The following is a 14,508-nucleotide window of genomic DNA, read 5'->3' on the forward strand; positions in this document are numbered from 1 at the left end:
CTGAAGATGGTTGGGCCCAGGACACTGCCCTAAGGAACTCCTGCAGTGATGTCCTGGAGTTCAGATGATTGACCTCCAACAACCACAGCCATCTTCCTTTGCGCTAGGTATGACTCCAACCAGCAGAGAGTTTTCTCCCTGATTCCCATTGACTTCAGTTTTGCTAGGGCTCCTTGATACCATACTCGGTCATATGCTTGATGTCAAGGGCAGTCACTCTCACCTCACCCCTTGAATTCAGCTCTTTTGTCCATGTTTGAACCAAGGCTGTAATGAGGTCAGGAGCTGAGTGGCCCTGGCGGAACCCAAACTGAGCGTCACTGAGCAGGTTATTGCTAAGCAAGTGCTGCTTGATGGCACTGTTGATGACACCTTCCATCACTTTACTGATGATTGAGAGTAGACTGATGGGGCGGTAATTGGCCAGGTTGGACTTGTCCTGCTTTTTGTGTACAGGACATACCCGGGCAATTTTCCACATTTTGCCTCATTTTACAAGGTGCCCTCTCTGTGTGGCGGTGGCACCCCCCCGCTGCTGGTTAGATCCCAGCAGCAGCGGGAAGAGGCTCTTAAATGGCCGTTAATAGGCCACTTAAGGGCCTCAGCTGGCCTCTGGGCAGGAAGGTTATCGTCTGCCTAACCCACCCCTGGTAAGATCGCTTGGCGATGGGGTGGTGACAGACCATCCGTCCCCCACCGCCCATTGCAATTCTATGGGCCCCCCTGACTCCGACCTTGCCCCAGGGGTGCCCATAAAATCCGGCCCGGTAGCAGGACATTTAGAAAATCATACTACAATCAAACAGAGTCAACATGGTTTTATGAAAAGGAAATTGTGTTTGACACATTTATTTGATGATGTAACGAGCAGGGTGGATGAAAGAGAACCAGTAGTGTATTTGGATTGTCAAAAGGTATTCGATAAGTTGTCACATAAAAGGTTATTGCACAAGATAAGAGCTTGGGTAATATATTAACATGGTCGAGGATTGGTTAACTAACAAATAAAAAAAGAGACTTGGGTTAAATGGGTAATTTTTAGGTTTGCATGCTGTAACCAGTGGGATGCCACAGGAATCAGTGCTGGGGCCGCAACTATTTACAATCTATATTAATGGCTTGGATGAAGGGACCGAGTGTATTGTAGCCTAATTTATTGATCACAAAGATAAAGAGCAAGGCAAAGTTGTGAGTAGGGCACAAAGGCCCATATTTTATGAGTGCCGCGTTCCCAACAGTCGGACTGGAAGTTGGCGTAACTTCAGCTTCAGCCCTATTTGCCATTTCACACCCGATTTTATCTGTAAATAAATCATGCGGCGAGGGGCACGGGAGACATGTGGGATCATATGGTGGGGGTCGCCTTTTATTGGTGGAACCCGCCATCACTGGTCCAAGCACCACAATTACCACAGTTATAAAACATTCTGTGCTTGCAACTTCTAGGATCATCAGCCTTCCTTTCATTTAGGTGTCTTCAGGTTAACCTAAATTGAAGCTTTTACTTAATTCAAAATGTTTTTGCCTCCCTTATTTTGTGAAAGTCACCACCAACCTCACATCATTTACTTTCCCTGCAGCAAAAGTCAAATGTCAGCCAGTACCCTGAATTCGCCCCACAGATCCCCGATGTTGACAGCACTCATCCCTCCCTTTAGACCAATGTCCACTATCTTCTGACTGTAATGCTCCAATCAACCCACCACCCACACAGCCGCCCACATCTAGCTTCAGCAGCAGTAGAAAAACATACACATCCTAGACGCTCCGCTCCTGCCTCTCCTGCTCCTCCATGCACCTGTTTGACCCCACCTTTCCCGACCTGCATGCCTTGCCCTGATCTTCCATGTAGCCCACCCCACCATACCTTCGCTGCCATCCCCTGAGAAGATTCACCCTTGCTGGTGCCAAGCCTAGACAGCAACATCCATTCCAATGTGAGCCTGGAGGGAAAAACCCATTCCAACGCTGGCATTAGTTTTGCGAATGAGTTAAAGAGAGAACAGCAGAGACCTGAGACTCAACTGCACAAATCCGACTGCTACACACCATGGTAAAACAATTGTGAACCAGGTGGCACAGGAATATTGCTTGCCGTTCACTTAATGTGGAAGGTAGGACTGAATTGTAACTATGCATAGGACAATGAGTATTCATGTTACTTAAATGAATGCAAAGCTGAAAGACGTCACTGTGCTGGGAGAACCCCGGAACATCGACTTAATTTCTCTAAAATATTACACCATTGGGAATCCGAGAAAACAACTCCCGCCTAATTATATGACTCCACACGCTACCAAATCAGCTTTGGAAAGCCCATAAAATTCCACCCAAAGAATCTGCAAAGGGATAGAGTTAGTATTGCTGAAAATAGAGACATGTTGTCGAAGCTTTTTGTCTTGCACTCATCAGGACAATCGCAAGGATAACAAATGTAAGGGAAAACAACAACTTAGACTGCATGAGAAGAGAGTGCTGATTGGTTGGCAAGTAAACTCTGATTGGTAGTGACGTTTCCATGGTGAATGCACCAGTTTTGGTGACTGACAGTTAACTACCATGCTTTGTTTGAAATTTAAACCAAGCAGCTTGACTCTGGTCAAGGTATTGCCATGAGGAATGAACCAGCGAATGGCTGTCAATTACTTTGCTCAGATGAAACAGGCTCAATGTTTCTACATATTCTTTCTGTCTGCAAAGAGCAGGGCCCTGTGTATTAATATATGTCGCTTCCAGTATGCGCCACACTGCGAGCCCTACTGACAATCTTAAATTGGTTGTCAGTGTAATTCTTAGCACACTGAGGATTATTTAGCAAATGTTGTCCAATCACAGAATCACATCTAATGTTGGACACTGTGTTTTGAGTTTTGCAAGCACGGACTGGTTGGGTACGGCCTGTACCTTGACTGTTGTGAACAGCAGAAGGGACATGTTGTTTGATATGATCCGTCAGTCTTTAGGACATAAGGCCTATAAACCTAGCATCATACTGGCATTGAAATTCATATATCACATTACTCATTTGTGTGACACATCTTAATGGGCTCCATCCTGCTCTCAAATTCACCTTTGAAATGGAGCAGTCAAATGAGCTCCTTTTCATTGACGTACTGGTTGAGAAATCTGTTTAGGGGTTCTCTACCACAAACCTACCTTCACTGGTCAATATACATGCATTGGGATTCTTACAGTTCCACGCACTATAAGATTGGTCTTATCAGCAACCTCGTAAATAGGGCCTGAGTCATTTGTTCACCATGCAAGCTTGATGCTGAAATAGGGTGAATCAAAGACATCCTGCCTGACAATGGCTACCCTGATCAGATCATTTCTCACTGTATATCGCGCAAACTTATGAACGTGCCTAAGGCCGTCATTTTCGGCCCTGAAAAATGCCCAGTCGACCTCAGATTACCCTGGAAGGGTAATGTACCCCAAAAATGTGAGCAACAGGTGAAGCTAGCTGTTTCGCTCTGCTATTATGCAGTAGCAACACATGTGGTGTTCGCCACTAAGAGGATGCTGCCATCAAGCCAAAGAGATGCTCTGCCTACCACACAAATGAGTAAATGTGATATATGAATTTCAATGCCAGTATGATGCTAGGTATCTAGGTCGTATGTCCCAAAGACTGGCAGATCATATCAAACAACATGTCCCTTCTGCTGTTCGCAATGGGCAAGATACAGACTGTACCCAACCAGCCTGTGCTTGTAAAGCTCAAAACACAGTGTCCAACATTAGATGTGATTCTGTGATTGGACAACATTTGCTAAATAATCCTCAGTGTGCTAAGAATTACACTGACAACCATTTTAAGATTGTCAGTAGGGCTCGGAGTGTGGTGCATTTGGGCGTACTGGAAACGACATATATTAATACACAGGGCCCCGTTCTTTGCAGACAGAAAGAATCTGCACAAACATTGTGCCTGTTTCAGCTGAGCAAAATAAGTGACAGCCATTCGCTTGTTCATTCCTCATGGCAATACCTTGACCAGAGTCAAGCTGCCTGGTTTAAATTTCAAACAAAGCATGGTAGTTAACTGTCAGTCACCATAAACTGGTGCATTCACCATGGCAATGCCTCTACCAATCAGAGTTCACTTGCCAACCAATCAGCACTCTATTCTCATACAGTATAAGTTGTTGTTTTCCCTTACATTTGTTATTCTTGCTGTTATCTTGATGAGTGCAAGACGAAAAGCTTCGACAACATGTCCCCATTTTCAGCAATACTCAAGTTCTGTACTACTAAACGACTATTTGGATATAGATAGGTGAAGTGGGTGGGCAAAGTTTTGGTAGATGGAGTATAATGTGGAAAAATGTTTGATTATCCACTTTGGTCGGAAGAATATAAAAACAATATATTATTTAAATGTTGAGAGACTACAGAATGCTGTGGTACAGAGGGATCTGGGTATCCTTGTGCATGAAACACAAATAGGTAGCATCCAGGTAAAGCAAATGATTAGGAAGGCAAATGTAATGTTGGCCTTTATTGCAAGGGGGATGGAATACAAAAGTAGGGAGGTTGTGTTACAACTGTTCAGGGCATTGGCGAGACCACACCTAGAATACTGAGCATAGTTTTGGTCTCCTTATTTAAGGAGGGATATACTTGCACTGGAGGCAGTTCAGAGAAGGTTCACTAGGTTGATTCCTGGGATGAAAGGGTTGTCTTATGAGGAAAAGGTAGAGCAGGTTGCAATATACTCAATGGCGTTTAGAAGAATAAGAGGTGATCTTATTGAAATGTATAAGATTCTGAAGGGGCTTGACAGGGCAGATACTGACAGGAGGTTTCCCCTCATGCTAGGGGGACAGTTTCAGAATAAGGGGTCTCCCATTTAAGACGGAGATGAGGAGGAATTCCTGATGAAGGGTCACTGACCTGAAACGTTAACTCTGCTTCTCTCTCCACAGATGCTGCCTGACCTGCTGAGTATTTCCAGCATTTCTTGTTTTTATTTCAGATTTCCAGCATCTGCAGTATTTTGCTTTTATTATATGAGGAGGAATTTCTTCTCTCAGAGAATCATTAATCTTTGGAATTCTCTACCCCAGACAGCAGTAGAGGCTGGGTTATTGAATATATTCAAGGCTGAAATAGACAGATTCTTGAACTATAGGGGACTCAAGGATTATGGGGAACAAGGAGGAAAGTGGAGTTGAGCCAAGATCAGATCAGCCATGATCTTATCAAATGCTGGAGAAAGCTCAAGGGACCATTTGGCCTACTCCTGCTCTTATTTCTCGTGCTCTTATTTAACTTCCCCTAAAATGCAATGACACTTTTCACCTCAACTACTCCATGTGGTAGCAAGCTCCACATTGTAGCCACTATCCAAGTAAAGAAGTTACTCCTGAACTCCTTATTGGATTTGTTAGTGACTATCTTATATTTATGACCCCTAGTTCTGAAAGCCCCACAAGTGGAAATGTCTTCTCTATGTCTATCCTATCAAACCGGTACAACCCCAGTTTTCTTTTTTCTACAAAAAAGCAACAGCCTGTTCAACCTCTAACACATTGTTGGTGACAGAAAATCAATCATTCCTTTTCTACGCAATATGTCTTCTCCTAAGCTGCCTACCTCTATCGAGAATTTCAGATCAACAGGAGGTAAAAGAAAGATGCTACAGGTGTCCAAATACCACCTTTTATTGTATTTAAGGATTATGGAGCAAGTTAGCATGCTTTCCCTTTTAACACAAGGCACATAAAAATACCCACACTGGCAGATCTCACAGCAGCCCCCGTAGTTCAGAACACACCTCATCAGTAACTTTTGTAAAGCACGTCCTTGTGTAGTGCTTTTGTTTTTATTACTGTTCCAAGCGATTTGCTGAATTAATGTTTACGTGGGCTATGGTACAAGGATTTGCAAATTAGCTATTCTTATCGGTAGTTCCTCGAAATTTTGATCCAAGCAGAACATTTTTTGGCAAACTAGCTAATTGTATATCAGGATGTGACAACACATTCAACCACTGTTTTTTTCCAGTGCACTTATTTGTATAAAAGTTGGCTGCTAGCATTTCATGGTGAGTGGACACCAAGCCACAGCTCACAGTTCTGCGTGCTTGACAGAAAATATTTATTTTTCAATTCTTTGTTTACTCCTCATTCCTGTGCTCCAATTCTGGCCACTTGCACATTCCCAGTTTTCCACACTCCACCACTGGCAGCCATGTTTTCAGCTGCCTAGACCCTAAAGCTCTGGAGCTCCCTCCCTAAACTTCTCCACCCTGCATTAAGTCGTTCCTTAAAACCTACCTCCTTGATCAAGATTTTTGTCACCTGACTATTAATTCTTTATGTTGCTTGGTATCACATATTGCTTGATAGTACTTTTGTGAAGCACCTTGGAACATTTTACGATGTTAAAGGCACTATACAAATGCAAGTGGCTCTTGTTGAAGGCAATGAGTCATATTTAGAAGGGGAGGCGTTGGCGTACTGGTATTGTCACTGGACTAGTAACCCAGAGACCCAGGTATTGCTCTGGGGACATAGGTTCGAATCCCACCACAGCAGAAGGTGGAATTTGAATTTCAATTAATAAAATCTGGAGTTTAAAGCTAGTCTAATGATGGCCATGAAACCATTGTGGATTGTTGTAAAAGCCCATCTGGTTCACTAATGTCCTTTAGGGAAGGAAATCTGCTGTCCTTACCTGGTCTGGCCTACATGTGACTCCAGATCCACAGCAATGTGGTTGACTCTTACATGCCCTCGAAATGGCCTAGCAAGCCACTCAGTTCAAGGGCAATTAGGGATGGGCGATAAATGCTGGCCTGGCCTGCGACGCCCACATCCCATGAATGAATAAAACAAAAAATTTAGGATACAGTTCCACAGCTAAGTGACCTATGCTCTGTGAGTGTCTACACAGTCAGTCAGTTGGACATCGCATCAGCCCAATCCTGTCCTCATATTACATCCTCACACACACACAATCCAGAATCAATCACTGGATACCCATCAAGAGCAGGAATCTTGACTAATTCTTCCCTTCTTCAGTCTAGCAAAGCTTCAGGCTAACTGTTGCAGGCAAGTCTACCATTTCCACAGTTAAGCAAACTCAGCACAGCCTTGGGATCAAACCTGGGACTTTCTGGCCTCTGTATCTTAGCTGTGAATGGGTCAGTGCTGTTACCTAGTGGTACAAAGGAACAACACCTGAGGCAGCGAAAAGATTTAAAAAAAGATTCAAAGTCAGGTTAACAACTGCCAGAAATGCATTTCATTTCTCCTCAAATTCAGTTGTTATAGGATAGCTTCTAAAATTTGAGGCCTGCAAATCCCCTTGGTTTTTTGCTCCACATTAATGCACTACCTGAAAAGTATATTCAGTGGTAACTTTGAAAAAGAACTTCAGTTACATGGAAAGACTAGAGAAGCTGGGATGATTCTCCTTACAGCAAAGCAGGTTAAGGAGAGACTTATTCGAGGTGTTCAAAATTATGAAGGGTTTTGATACAGTAGATAAGGATAAATCACTGGCAGGAGGGTTGGTGGCCAGAAAACAGAGATGTAAGGTAACTGGCAAAAGAATCAGAGGGAGATGAGGAGATTTTTTTTTTAAATTTAGCAATTTGCACTGATCTAGAATTCACCGCCTGAAAGGGGGTGGACGCAGATCCAGTAATAACTTTCAAAAGGGAATTGGATAAGCACTTGAAAACAAGAAATTTGCATGGCTATGCAGAAAGAGCAGGGGAGTGAGTCTAATTGGAGAGCTCTTTCAAAGAGCCCACACAGGCACAATGGGCTGAATGGCCTCCTTCTATGTTTTATGATTTTATGATTAAAGCATTTGAAATGAATAACGATGAAGTCCCTGGCACTTCTGCTCATTTTTATTTTAAGTAAGAACATTACTTCTCAGTGTCCCAACACTAAAGGCCACCTATCCATTCTCTCAGCCAGGAATGCACACACAAGAAAAATACATCTTACAAGGAGGCCAAGAGAGGGCATTAAAAACAATACTTAGGAACAATAAAGATCAACAAAAGTCCTTTGCAGTCCTTTAAAAAATATCTGCTACTTAGCATACCATATAAAATAGGAATCTGGACATTCAGAGGACCGTGAATATAATCTTACTCAAAGTCTGTTTTAAATAAGTTGTTTAAATGAGATAGTATATTGGTTGAACTTACTCTGGTTTATTGCAGTTGTTAGCCTGTTTAAATAAGAGGGTTAAAAGTTGAATTTCACTTGAATGTGTTAAACAGTGAGGTACCAGAATGTTATGGTACTCATTACAATCTAGACAGTTGGTTATGACCTGCTACATGAATACTGCACAGGATTTTACAGCTTGCACACATTGTGCAGGTTATCAGATGTAATACACATCCAGGAGGGTGTCAGCTAACTCCTACCTCCATAAGGATTTGGCTGCTTGCCAGGGAATATCAGGATCAGGATTGATAAGCTAAGTACCCCTGCACAAAATTCATGTGGAAAAGTGATATCTGCACTGTAGGAAAAATTAAAAATAAAGCCTAATAGAACCAGCAGACACATGGCGGATGAAATTTAACGCAGAGAAGTGTGGTGATACAGTTTGGAATGAAGATTTTGGAGAAGCAATATAAACTACATGGTACAATTTTAAAGGGGTTGCAGGAACAGTGGGACCTGAGGTTCACATACGCAAATCTTTGGAAGTGGCAGGACAAGTTGATAAGGTCATTAAAAAGGCATACAGGATCCTTGGCTTTATAAATAGAGGCATAAACTAAGAAAGCAAGGCAGTTATGCTAAACCTTTATAAAAATAGGTTAGGCCTCAGCTGGAGTATCATGTCCAATTCTGGCTACCACATGTTTGGAAGGATGTCAAGGTCTTGGTGTGGTGCAGAGAATTACGAGAATGGTAGCAGCGATGAGGGACTTCAGTTTTGTGGAGAGACTGGAGAAGTTGGAATTGTACTTACAGCACAGAAAGGGAAAAGGAGCTTTAATAGACGTGTTCAAAATCATGATCAGCTTTGAAAGTGTAAATAGGGAAGTATCAGTAAGCAGAGAACATAGGTTTAAGGAAATTGGCAAAAGAACCAGAGGTGACATGAAGAGACTTTTTTTAAAACACGATGAGTTGTCACCATGGGAAAATAGGAATATAGGAACAGGAGCAGGCCATTTAGCCCCACAAGCCTTCTCTGCCATTCGATGAGTTCATGGCTGGTCTGCGACCGAACTCCACATACCCATCTTTGCTCCATATCTCTTAATGCCTTTGGTTAACAAAATCTATAAATGTCAGATTTAAAATTAAAACTTGGATTCGCATCAGTTGCCATATGTGAAAGAGAGTTCCAAACATCTACCACCCTTTATGTCTATGATCTAAATTGAAAGGGTGGTGGATGCAAATTCAAAAGTTATTTTCCAAAAAGGAATTGGATAAATACTTGACGGGGAAAAAATGCAAGCCTAAGGGGAAAGAGCAGGGAAGTAGAACGAATTGGATAACTCTTTCAAAAAGCCAGCACAGGCACAATGGGCCAAATGGCCTCCTTCTGTGTTGTATGATTCCATGATAAGCTAAAGAGTTCAAAATAAACTACATGAACTAATCAAATTGGTCAAAAGCAAAAGTAGTGGTTGATAAACCAAATGGCTACTTGCTTGGATCCTAGCAATTTAAATTGGACCGCAAAATGGGAATAATGCGTGTTTCAAATTTGGGGGCAAATTATTATACATTTTGATAATGCAAAATATTTTTAGAAAGTTAGATGCATTTTCAGGTTTCTGGCAACCAAAGTTGGATGAAGTTACGCATATTGAATACTCTTCTGGGAGGTACAGTTCCTTGCCCTTTGGTATTGCTTCAGTTCAGGAAGTATATTACAAAAACATTCATATGATCTATGAGCATATTGAAGGTGGCGACACATAGATGGATGACATAACAATGTGGGGTTCATCCAAAGAGGAACATGATGATAAGACTTAGGAATGTACTTCAAGTTCCTTTAAGAGTCAACCTGAAACTAAATAAAGATAAATGTGTATGTGAAAGAACTAAGCCGATCTCTGTTGGTGATGTCATCCTTAAAGTCTCAGCTGCTGTGCATGTGCCACGTCCACAGTACAAAAAAGACACGCAGAGACTCCACTGTATTGTCAAGTACTTGGATAATTCATGCCAATTATTTTGGAAAAGACTTCACTTCTTGAAAAACTATTCCTACATAATTGGTTCCAAGATGACTTCTGAGAATTCCCAGCCCCTCTCCAAAATGTTTTGCATCTGCTCAGTGATAACCCTTACCTTGACATCTGAGAGGCAAGATATCAATTAGGACTTGCAGCTGCAAGTGCCAACTAATATCCTGGACTAGAGAATTCCTTATTACAGCCATGATGTTTCCATGTTGAACTTGCTCTCCCTTATCAGCTACTAGTTCCATGGTGTTAAAGCATTGCTTCTGGTTGCCCCCTGCATGTATTCAAGAATTGAATACTGTTATGCTAGACCCCCACCTGCCAAGAATGAGGCATATTAATTTCACCATATGGACATTACATTTCAAACTGTTGCTGAAGTGAAGAAAGGACTTGTTAAAAAAACCACCAGGCCTTTGGCTGGAAAAACATTTTTGCATACCAACATCCAGTGGTTGGAAGGACAAAGGGGCTATTCCCTGCTCCAATTTAACCCACAATGGACTTTGAGCGCCTGGCATTGTGTGCAAGAAGAGACATTCCAGGGTAGGCTAATACCAGAAAATCCACAAACAAACATGGTCAGACCAGCTAGTCACATGACTAACCAGCTTGGCAACCTGGGTTTTTCTTAATTGTACAAACAATTTGAACTCAGAGTGTCTGTTTTCTCCTGGACTGAAAAGACCTCTGCTGGCTGGCTCATCACAGCCTCTCCTGTCTGCTCCCATCTCTTTCTCATGAAACTCCAAATCCACTAAAGACACATGAACCCCAAGAGAGAAAAGTCTCCTACAGCGAATAAGGTTTAAGAAGAATACTGGACTCCAATGAAAAGCAAGACCTGCCTACAATCAAGGGCTTTACAGCGAGCTCAAAGAACAGTAACCAAAACCATCTTCAGATATTGTCTCAAACTTTTCCACTTTATTTCTTCTGCCCTTTTCTGTCTCTATCTGCATGTGTGTATCACGTATGCATGTTAGTGTGGGCGCGTTGCATATCTGTAGGCGTTAACCGAATTAAAGTTTAATAAAGTTCAACCTTTTTTCTTTAAACCTAAGAAAACCTGTTTGGCTAGTTTCTTTGCCTTATAATGGGAAGTTAGTGAACAAGGATTCACCAAGGGGGAGTGAAAAACAGTGTGTTTAAAATTAAACCCTGTTACGGTAAGACCAGGTGAAGACTGAGAGGGAACCCTAGACACCTTTCTCACCTGGTCATAACAATACCATGTTTGTCAATCCAACATTCTCAAAGGAGCTTCCTGGTTCTTCCTTCTATCACAATGGATGGTCACACCACTTGTCTTCCTGACCACCTCACTCTACCTGTGAGATGACCATCTCCTAAGTGTGTACTTCTGTAATCCCTCAGCTTCCTACATTCAATAGAACATCTCCAGTTGTTCTTCAAACTCAAGCTGATTTAACAAGTGGTCTTCCTGGACAAGAGGAGGTATCCGGGACTTACCATCTTGTACAAGAACCACACAACACCAGCTTTAGTTGACCCTCATTTAACTAAACTGTTCTGTCCTAAAGATTTAACACATTCAAATATAAAATTTTAGGCCACAAAGTTCCTCAGAGTAGTTTCTGTTCCAGTGAGGTTACAGCGGCAGAGCTTGAACAGATCTGAGGAAATTCCTGGTCTTCACGATTTAACCAATCAAATTTATTTTTAGGTCAAATGTACATTACAGCTGATTTCTCTTGAGTTGACTAGTTGCTGATATACATCTTTGCTGGATGTCTTCCAACACCTCATTAAAATGGCTCATATTCTTATGCAGGTGATATGACTGCAAGGGGCATCATTATTAAGTCCATTCCTGTCCTCACCTGACTTTTACACAATGGTACATACAGCAAGGGCTTTTGCTTCTTCATCAACAGCAGCAACCCCAGCTTAAACCAGATTCCCAATATAGAGCCCCTACTGTCACCCTGGCTAAAATTAATTATCGCAGAATTAAACCTCGGACCTCCCTACTATATGACTTATTGTCTTAATCTGCTGAGCCATTAAAGGGCCATGAATTGTAGAAATTCTATTTTCCAACCCTAGACAGTGGAAAGCATTAATATAGTTGAGATTGGCAAACCAACATGGTCAATTTGGTTTTAATAGAGTGTAATTTTAACTTTGGGTGATATGGTAAATTGGGCGATAAACAATGCAGCTACCCATTGGACAGCACTCTCAATTTTCATCTCGATTGTTCCCCCCCCCCAAAAAATGCAGCAGGTATTTCTAGTTTTCTATCTCAGTGAGAGAGCAGCATATCTACGTGAACTCTTCCATTGTTTGGCAGTTACCTTTTCTCCTTCAGATTCCTGGACTCGACTCCATGGGCTTAGAGTGCAGGCTGGGGATCTGGCCCCTCCATCCCAACAATTGAGGAATGTGTTTGTGTGTGGGCAGGTCACAGGTGGGGCCCTGCACCCTACCAAAGTTCTATGGCACAGCCCGAAATATCACAGTGAAATCCTAAAAACTACCAGTTCAGGAACAGGTTTATTTGCACAGCACCATGATTAGCTGCACAACATCCTAGAGAGAGCAAATATAACATGCGGCAAGAAACAAAAGAATTAACCCACATGTTCCAGGTTGGCACAACTTACTGGATACCCAGCATGCTAGCAATAGGTGGACTTTGGCTGAGATAACTGGCGTAAATCTCCCATCTTTTACAGCCAGGGGTGCAATGAGGTTTTGCTCATGGAGAAAGTAGCACTTGCACTGTTGTGCCAAAGCAGCTGTTGTGTTCTCTCTGCCTGAACACCCAACTTACGAAAAACTGTGATCTTATCATTTAGTTCATTTCTCTTGCCTTATCCTCTTTTTAAGCAAGATTGCAAAAAGGGTCAAGCTTGGTGTTAACCTAGTCACAACATCCTGATTTACCTTCTCTTTGTCTACTTTTTTCTGCTTAGGTGATGTCCAGTACTGTGAACATGAGACTTTGATGAGACTTTCAATTAAAAAAGAAAGAGTGACTGGCTGATTAGCACCAGTCAGTGGTCAATATTGAGAAATGTTGTGGTGTGAAATCGGACTGAAAGAGCCCGCGTTCCTCCCATGCACAACACTGCCAACACTCACTATACCCTTGCGAGATTTTTAAATGTGCATGCTTGAGTCTTTCTTTCTACATGCTTGAAACCAAGATCAATGATTATCCCATCTGCCTTGGCTGTTGCTGTCATGGCCACTTCCCAACGGAAACACTGACACAGTGTGTAATAAAGGGTACTCTTTTCTAAGGCATAATGCCAGTGCTTACCTCCAGAATATGAGAAGGATTTTCAATTGGATTAAGTTTACATTTACATTGCTAGAGGCTAAGGGCCTGATTGTAACACACACCCTGGAACTCTGCTTCGTAACAATTGCCTTCCAAATGTGACATTTGGAAGGCGATTCAAAGCTTTTAGTGAAAGCTTTCTGCTTAGATATCTATGCGCATTGCATCTGTGAACCTGAGAGGGCCCAATTAAATGAAAGAATAATAGAAATTATTTATGTATGTTCAATACCTATTGCATGGCCATCAGCACACATGTACTCCACCAAGTTCAGCTCTGGAGGAGGAGGGCAATCTCCATGCACCTGCTCACACAGTGTAAAGTCTTCTGTCCAAGTGCCATCTTTAGTACAACGGGTGGGGTCCTATAGAAATCCAAATATAACAACAAGAGTTAAAGTCAATAACAGTGGCAACTATAAAAGTGTGAAATGTCACATGCTATCTCCCCATCCCTCTTTATCACATCTATTGAAGTGCTCTGATATCACTTGGCATGTGTCTTGGGGTTGCACTACACACATAGCAACAAGGTAAGCTAACACACAGGACGGGGGGAGGAGGGCGAGCAGAAATGCATTTGCATAGCGTTGCTTCAAGCTATGCAGACTGATGTCAAACCCCGCCGGCCAGTCCCTGTGCAATGTCCTTCACTATCATCAATTAGAATGTTGTCTGCCCCATGGCTCTGTCTGCCCCCGGGGAATTGATGTAAGTTTGTGTAGTACCGCATAAACAAATTTCTCCCCCAGGATCTCATTACAAGGTAAGTTAACACACAGGCTCTCTCCAGCGGGTAGGGTAACACACAGGCACTCTCCAGAGGGTAGGTTAACACACAGGCACTCTCCAGCGGGTAGGGCAACACACAGACACTCTCCAGCGGGTAGGTTAACACACAGGCACTCTCCAAGAGGTAGGTTAACACACAGGCACTCTCCATGAGGTAGGTTAACACACAGGCACTCTCCAGAGGGTAGGTTAACACACAGGCACTCTC

At 42.5% G+C, this 14,508-nt stretch overlaps 1 protein-coding gene across 1 annotated transcript in view; it reads right to left on the minus strand.

Moving 5' to 3' along the window:
* The window catches only part of pappa2 (pappalysin 2), a 573,700-nt gene that overhangs the window by 94,320 nt on the left and 464,872 nt on the right, over positions 1 to 14,508 (minus strand). Inside the window, exon 18 of the mRNA XM_068036526.1 lies at positions 13,741 to 13,873. Within this exon, the coding sequence (XP_067892627.1) occupies positions 13,741 to 13,873 (133 nt within the window). The remainder of the gene's footprint in view (positions 1 to 13,740; positions 13,874 to 14,508) is intronic.

This window comes from Heterodontus francisci, chromosome 8 (genome assembly GCF_036365525.1).
Source record: "Heterodontus francisci isolate sHetFra1 chromosome 8, sHetFra1.hap1, whole genome shotgun sequence".
In the NCBI taxonomy this organism is placed as follows: domain Eukaryota; kingdom Metazoa; phylum Chordata; class Chondrichthyes; order Heterodontiformes; family Heterodontidae; genus Heterodontus; species Heterodontus francisci.